We start from the raw sequence: 7,489 nt of genomic DNA on the forward strand, positions 1-7,489 counted from the left end.
ACATGCACTGACACGCCTCCACACGCAACCCCTGAAACACTGCACTCTGTGCATGCACTGACACGCCTCTACGCACAACCCCTGAAACATGCACTCTGTGCACACACTGACACGCCACCACATGTGATCCCCCCAAACACCATACTTAAAGGCCATGTTCTGTGCACGCACTAACACACTACCACACGTGACCCCTGAAACGCCACGCTTTGTACAACACCAGTGTGCAAGCTGCACGCTGTGGGCTCAGCTGCACCAAGTGTCCAGAGCAGGGCCATCTCCAGGTAGAAAGCCCACTGGTAACTGCGGGGGGTAGGGGCACACAAAAGGGATGCGCCACAAATGGCTGGGAAGACGCTATGTCCCTGAAGTGACCCTATAAACGATGAATGTCGGTCATGGGATTATGCCTCCTCAAAGCACTGCCACAGAATCGCACAGCATCTGGAGCAGGGGCTGGCTCCTGGCCACCCCCACGGGACACCCAGGTGGGCCCGCTGTTGTGTCTCCATCCCTGGGCCACCAAGTCAGTCCTAGAAGACTCTCTCTTAAGGAGCACTCTCACACCTGGCCCCAGTGCTCAGGGGCTAACCATGGTCATACCTTCACTGCCCATACCTGCACTAGGAGGCTGCTGCCCAGGCAGGGGGAGCACTCTCACACCTGACCCTGATGTTCAGAGGCTAACCACGGTCACACTGCCCATAACTGCACTGGGGGCTGCTGCCCAGGTGGGGCATGTCTGCTGCTCAAATGTTCAGACAGCAAAACCGCAAAACACACCAAGATCAGAGGAAGAAGAAAGACGTAAAGACACATGCAGTGTCCCTCAGGCCTCTGCAGCGACCCCAGCTCCATCAGGCAGCCCCACAGAGGAGGCTGATCTGCTCGGCTCCCCTGTGGTCACTGAGGAGCAGGGGCCAGAGACTCCAGCAGGCATGCAAGTGCTGGCCATGTGCACACACAAACACACGTGATCACATGGGCAGGGTGGTAGGGTTGCTGAGGCCTGGTGCCCAGCAGGAAGGGTAGGACCTCAGAGTCAGAGCCAGACTCAGAGCCACACCCACACCCACACCCACCTGGTTACAACAACTGGGTGATATGTATTTTTCTACCTCTATCCCTGTTGCTATGACCTGAGGGAGTCTGTGCACTGGGCTATATCCTGGGACAGGCCCAGGTTGGTGCACTGCCTTGGGGCCATGCCCATGTGGCTAAGCCTGCTCAGTGCACAGATCAGAAACACCACAGCCGGGCCCTCTCTGGAGCCTCTGGTGCCACCTGTGGAGCCAGAAGGTGAAAAATGCCCAGCCAGCCCCAGGGCAGCTACTACAAGTGGACTAGAGTGAGTCTGTAGCCAACTCTGGAGGGGCCAAGGAGCAGGATTTCATCGGGGTTTCTGCTCCTTTGAGGGCCAAGAACCTTCTGGTACCTCTGAGGACTGCTGAGAGCAAGGCAGGGGCCACAGTGCCAGCTCTGGGACACTGGGCACTTGCTACTCCAGAAATCAACCTGGAGAGTCCAGCCCCACCCACTGAACCTGGGGGGCTGGTGTCCACTCCCTGTGACAAACAGGGGGACACTCCTCCTGCACCTGCTTGCTAAGACGGGGGGCAAGATGTCCCCATGCCACAGAAGTCCATGCCCCACGCCCCGCACAGGACGCACCTGCAGCTCCCCGTCTGAGTACTTCTGCCCTGCACAGGACGCACCTGCAGCTCCCCGTCTGAGTACTTCTGCCCTGCACAGGACGCACCTGCAGCTCCCTGTCTGAGTACTTCTGCCCCGCACAGGACGCACCTGCAGCTCCTTGTCTGAGTACTTCTGTGGGTTCTTGCTCCCTTGGCTCTTCTTGCGAAGTTTCTTCAGCTCAGCCTGACACTTGTCCAGGGCGTCGCCTTTGCTCCTCTGCTCCGTCTGGTATTTCTTCAGTGCAGCCTGACATTCAAACAACACACAAAACGCAGACCCATGAGCCTGCCACTGTCCAGACCCTGCACCCTTCCCTCCCACAGCCTGAAACCCACAGGATGCCGGTATAGGCTCAGCTGTGGCCAGCATGGGGAGACTGCAATGGAGCCTCTGCCCTGGAGATGAAAACCAGGCACAGATGAAAAAGGCAGCTGTGTCTCACCTCCCACCCACCCTGGAGCAGCTGCGCAGGCCAGGCCAGGGCCAGGAGAATGTAAGGAAACTACAGAGTTCAGAGAAGGAGCCCATGAGGCATTGGGAGCAGCCAAGTCCCAGTACCCAGCACTGGGTACTTATGATGTCAGGACAGCTGTGGGGCTCCCACAGGGCTGCATCTGGGGTACACTGGGTCACAGAGTCTCATATGGGTACAATGTCAGAAGACTGGGGGCCCAGACAGACAAGAAGCTCAGAGGAGTTTGAAAGGGACTTTAAAATAGAGGTGAATGCCAGAGCCAGGGCACAGGCACCCAGCAGGTATAGTTGGAGCACAGGAGCCAAGCCAGGACATGGGGACCCCAGTGGGTATGGATGGACATGGGGACCTAGCAGGCATGGCTGGGGCACAGGGGCTCCAGTGGGTAAGGCTGGGGTACGAGGACTCCAGTGGGTAACGCTGGACATGGGGGTCCCAGAGAATATGCCTGAACACGGGGGCCCAGTGGGTTGGCCGGGTACACTTACACTCAGGTACCTGGAGTCCAGCTCTACCTTCTGCTCCAGTTGTGTCAACAGCTCGTTGTGGAAAGATTTTAGCTGCATGTGGAGAAAAAACCAATCTGTAGGCTACTCTAACACATGGCCAAGGTAGGAGCCAGGGTAGGGGCAGTGGATGGTGACAACATGCCCTGACACTGGGCTCCTGACGTGCTGGGGAGCCCACCTGAAAGAGAAACCCCCTACCCTGTATGGCTGGGGTCCATGGAGCCAGGTGGTAGATGGAGCAAGTATGGAGCAGGCGTTGGGGACGTCAGTCAGTCCCGACACTGTAGACCCATCAGTGCTAGGGTCACTCAGATGGGCTGATTGGAGCCAGGGCCTGAATGGAAACTGGGGGGACCTCGTCAATTCCTTTGCCGCCACTTTAGACTGGATGCTACAAACTGTGGGCCAGAAAAGCGCTTTGGTTCAGGGACACTGTGGTTTAAGGACACCACTGCTCAGGGACACTGTGGCTTAAGGACACCACTGCTCAGGGACGCTGTGCTATAGGGACACCACTGCTCAGGGACACTGTGGCTTAAGGACACCACTGCTCAGGGACGCTGTGGTGTAGGGACACCTCGGTTCAGGGACGCTGTGCTGTAGGGACACCACGGTTTAGGGACATGGGCATTTCCGTATGTTTGCAGTTGGCAGAGTCCCAAGGAAATCAGACTTTCTGGCCCTGTTAGCCACTGGAATAGCATCCATCTGGGGATGTGACCAGAATCCTGCCTGAGCCTGATGGCCAGTGGCGTGTGAGACCATGGTCTGGCCCATGCCACTGCTCCTATGGTGAGTTGTCTCCCTGGTATCTCAGTGTGTCCTAAGGTCCCCACCACTGACTGTGGCCTAATACAAAATGTCCCCAAGGGGCACACGGCCACGGCACACAGCTAGCTCTTCCACTGACACCAACGGCACCTGCCCCAGCTGCCACCCCTGGAGGCTGGACTCACCATTTCCTCCAGCTGATTCTGGATCTGCCTGTGGACTTCGGCCATCTGGAAGAGCATGTCTCCTGGAAGGCAGGATGGAGGTTGGGGGTCAGGCCACTGCCCATCCCAACCCAGGGCTGAAAGCCACAGGCAGCTCATGCTGGGAGCTGTGTGGTCTTGGGGCTGCCTGGACACTGGTGCCCAGCAAAGTCCTGTGTGCTGCCAGGGCCAGTTGGGAGGTGACACAAAGAGGAAACAGAAAACCCTAGAATAAGAAGGGACTTGGGAGGGACCTCAGATGTCTGCATCAGTGTGGATGTTCATGCCAAGGCAGAGACAGGGAGAGCCATGTGCATGCACCATCCCCAGATGCATAACCCTGAGCATGATGGCCTCATACACATCTACCTCTGAGACCACATGGCCCCTGACCCACATGGAGCCCAGGCTGGCTACCTAAGGAGCTCCAAAGCAGGGTGGACAGACCTCCAGGGACCCTACCTGTGGATACATACACTGGGCACAGGCTGTGACCCTCCTTGGTCCATGGGGAACCATGCTCCAGGCCCCAGGGCTGAGGGGGGCTCCGCAAGCCCTGGGGACGTGCATTGCCCTCAACACATCTCTTGCTTTCTGCACATTTTCCTGGAGCATGACACTTTAGGGGCACTGACGTCTCCTTGGCCTATTTGCAAAAGGAAGGCCAAGAAATCACAATTGTGGCAGAGGTCACAGGACTGGCCCAGGCCCAGGGTACAGGGGGCCTCTCTCGGGGCATAGATGTCTAGGTGTCTGGGCCAAGCTGAGGCCAGGCAGAGCTGTCGCCCACATCTCTCTGCAGGGGCCTCAGCTGAGAGACAGGTATAGGCTATGTTTCCTTCTCCCAAAGCTCCTGCACAGTCACAATCCCACCCAGCACAGCCACTGACACCAGTAAGTGTGACCGCGTCACTGAGGTGTTGGTGAGCTGAGTCAGAAACGCACCTGCAGAGATGCCACCAAACTGCAACTCCAGAACGCAGGCTGGACACAGGGCCAGCAGAACCCCAAGGCCCAGCACCACTTCCAGCAAACAGAAGCACCGACACCTCCCCCAAGGCCCTCAAGCCTGCCCGCCCCCTCGGCCTCTGGGCAGAGGGCTCTACTCCTTGTGTGCCAAGGTCAGGGCTGGAGCTGGGTGGCCTGTCCTACTGGCTGAGAGGCCATTTTCAGCACTGACCACGTGCTGTGGACACGAATGGCATAGGAGTGACCGTGCCTGCCCTGAGAACAACTGGCTCAAGGTGCCGCCTGGAGCAAGGCCTTGTTCTCCTGCTCACATATGGAAGGAGAGCTCGGTGGGACAGGCCAGCAGTGCCATTTAATCCCGCAGGCACCACGTGTGACCGAGCACATGTGAGTGTGCACATGTGTACTCTGCACGCTGGTGAGCGTGTACATATCCATATGCACAAGTGCACTTTTCTGTTGGGTAGAAGCATGAATGGGAGTCTCCCTTCCCTATCCCTCCCACCTGGGCTGCTGCTGTCACCCCCTCTGGCCACACTACCCACTTGCAGGACTGAGCTGGTCCTCGAGCCTGTAGAGGGCGGACAGGAGACACAGCAGTAGGCCACGGTGGTGATAGGACAAAACACCTATTGAGCACCACAGCACATCAAGCACCTCCATGACACCTGCCCAGGTCCTCCTCTTGGTCCTCCACCTCTAATTACCTCCACCCCAGCTCCAGCCACAGCCAATGGCCCAGTATCATGGGGCAGGGTCAGATGTGACCGCCCCCAGCAACACACCACAAGAAGGAGAACACTGCCGCGGGGGCCTCTCCTGTAGGGATGCGCTTGGATACTCTCTGGCCAGTCATAAATCACACTCTGGCCAGGTGGAGTGGCAGCCTGAGGACGTCCCATGCCATACCTGTCCACAGGTTTGAGGTGCCAGGGAAAGGGCTGAGGCTGATGAAGGGACAGAATTTGCCATGAAGAAGCCCAGTCTCCCCTCCACCGTCCTCAAGGAAGGAAGTCAAGCCACTGGGCCAAATTCAAGTGGACGCCACCCAGGTTAGCAAGGGGACAGGCACAAGGCTGGCAGCACAGGCCCCATAGGGAGGCACCCTCAGCTTGCTGCCCAGGTCAGCAGGGAGACAGGCAAGAGGCTGGCAGTACAGGTCCGGTGGGGAGGGACCCTCAGCTTGCCACCCGGGTCAGCAGGGGGACAGGCAAGAGGCTGGTGGCACAGGCCCGGTGGGGAGGGACCCTCAGCTTGCCACCTGGGTTAGCGGGGGACAGGCACGAGGCTGGTGGCACAGGCTCCGTGAGGAGGGACCCTCGGCTTGCCACCCGGGTCAGCAGGGGGACAGGCAAGAGGCTGGTGGCACAGGCCCTGTGGGGAGGGACTCTCGGCTTGCCACCCGGGTCAGCAGAGGGACAGGCACGAGGCTGGCAGTACACGCTCTGTGGGGAGGGACCCTCGGCTTGCTACAGCATGTACACCTCACCTCTCAGCCCTTCAGCTCCCTGTGCAGCCAGGGTGCCACTGCAGGGGCCTGCATGCCCACCAAGAGGTATAGCGTGTGACTGGGACGCATTCAGGCCAACAGCCCCTGCCCTGCTACAAGTGTCCTCATGGGTGACGGCCACAGTTCTCACTGTTTAGGCCCTGAATTCTAAGTTCACATCAGGTCCACTCCAAAACATGAGTTCCCCTAGGAGGCTGCACACAGGTGCAGCCAGAACACTGGGAAGGCAATCATCGAATACTAAGTGCTTTATGAGAGAGACTGATGCCAAAGACAGTGGGCAGCCTGTCCAAGGGTTCTGGCCAGGTAGCAGGTGTTAAAGACCACAGGGATGACAGCTGTCACCCACCTGGGCTGTGTCCATACTCAGATGTACACCCTGGTGCCCAAACAGCCCGAGTCCCCAGCCCCCTCCGTGTAGCTGTCCTCCCCACAGGACACCCAGGCATGGCTGTGAGGATCAGGTACACACACACCTGAGCTTCAACCACAGGCTGCTCCAGATTAATCTGCACGAAGCCTTGGAGGTACAGCCAGCCTGCCAGACTCCAGGACCTCAGGATCAGTGTGAGGTGAGTTGGGGGGATGGCAGGCAGTGGGTCCTGCCAGACCAGCAAGAAAAGTCTCATCTACTGTCCCCTGTGTGCTTCCTGAGGGTGGGTGGTGACAGGCTTCTGAGCTAGGGGACCATGTGCTGGGGCGAGCGTGTGCAAGAGGGAGCTATGGGGCTCACAAGCCCTCTGCACCCTCCCTCAATAGGGCGGCTAGATGTTTGTGGGCCCAGCTGCTAGGGAAGGAGGTGGCACCGGCTTCCTAAACAGCCTCACTGACTAGGTAAATACCAGCCACAGGAGTCCATGGCCCATGGACCATAAACCCCCAAATCCAGTTCAAAATGGAAGATGAGACCCACCTGTGCCAGAGGAAATAGCAAGTGGGCAGGGATGGGCCAGTTGGGGGAACAGTGAGTGGGCAGGTACAGGCCAGTATGGATGAGCAGCGAGTGGGCAGGGACGGGCCAGTGTGGGGGGCAGCAAGTGGGCAGGGATGGGCCAGTGTGGGGGGCAGCAAGTGGGCAGGGATGGGCCAGTGTCGGGGAAGAGTGAGTGGGTAGGGACAGGCCAGTGTGAGGGAACAGTGAGTGGGTAGGGACAGGCCAGTGTGGGGGGCAGCAAGTGGGCAGGGACAGGCCAGTGTCGGGGAAGAGTGGGTAGGGACAGGCCAGTGTGAGGGAACAGTGAGTGGGGAGGGGTGGGCCAGTGTGGGGGAGCAGTGAGTGGGCAGGGACGGGCCAGTGTGGGGGAGCAGTGAGTGTGGAGGGGTGGGCCAGTGTGGGGGAGCAGTGAGTGGGCAGGGA

The 7,489-nt window shown here is 58.9% G+C and overlaps 1 protein-coding gene across 5 annotated transcripts in view; it reads right to left on the reverse strand.

The window, feature by feature from the left end:
- Positions 1 to 7,489, reverse strand: part of BAIAP2 (BAI1 associated protein 2) — a 67,711-nt gene that overhangs the window by 23,442 nt on the left and 36,780 nt on the right. For 4 of the 5 annotated variants that reach the window (XM_023511298.1, XM_023511297.1, XM_023511300.1 and 1 more), the window contains 3 exons: positions 3,636 to 3,697; positions 2,659 to 2,730; positions 1,672 to 1,941 (listed from right to left, as the gene is read on the reverse strand). In XM_023511298.1, coding sequence (XP_023367066.1) covers positions 1,672 to 1,941; positions 2,659 to 2,730; positions 3,636 to 3,697 — 404 coding nt within the window. The remainder of the gene's footprint in view (positions 1 to 1,671; positions 1,942 to 2,658; positions 2,731 to 3,635; positions 3,698 to 7,489) is intronic. The other variant, XM_003786069.3, reaches the window with a different exon arrangement.

Source organism: Otolemur garnettii, unplaced genomic scaffold, assembly GCF_000181295.1.
Source record: "Otolemur garnettii isolate 467f Iridium unplaced genomic scaffold, OtoGar3 scaffold00018, whole genome shotgun sequence".
In the NCBI taxonomy this organism is placed as follows: Eukaryota; Metazoa; Chordata; class Mammalia; order Primates; family Galagidae; genus Otolemur; species Otolemur garnettii.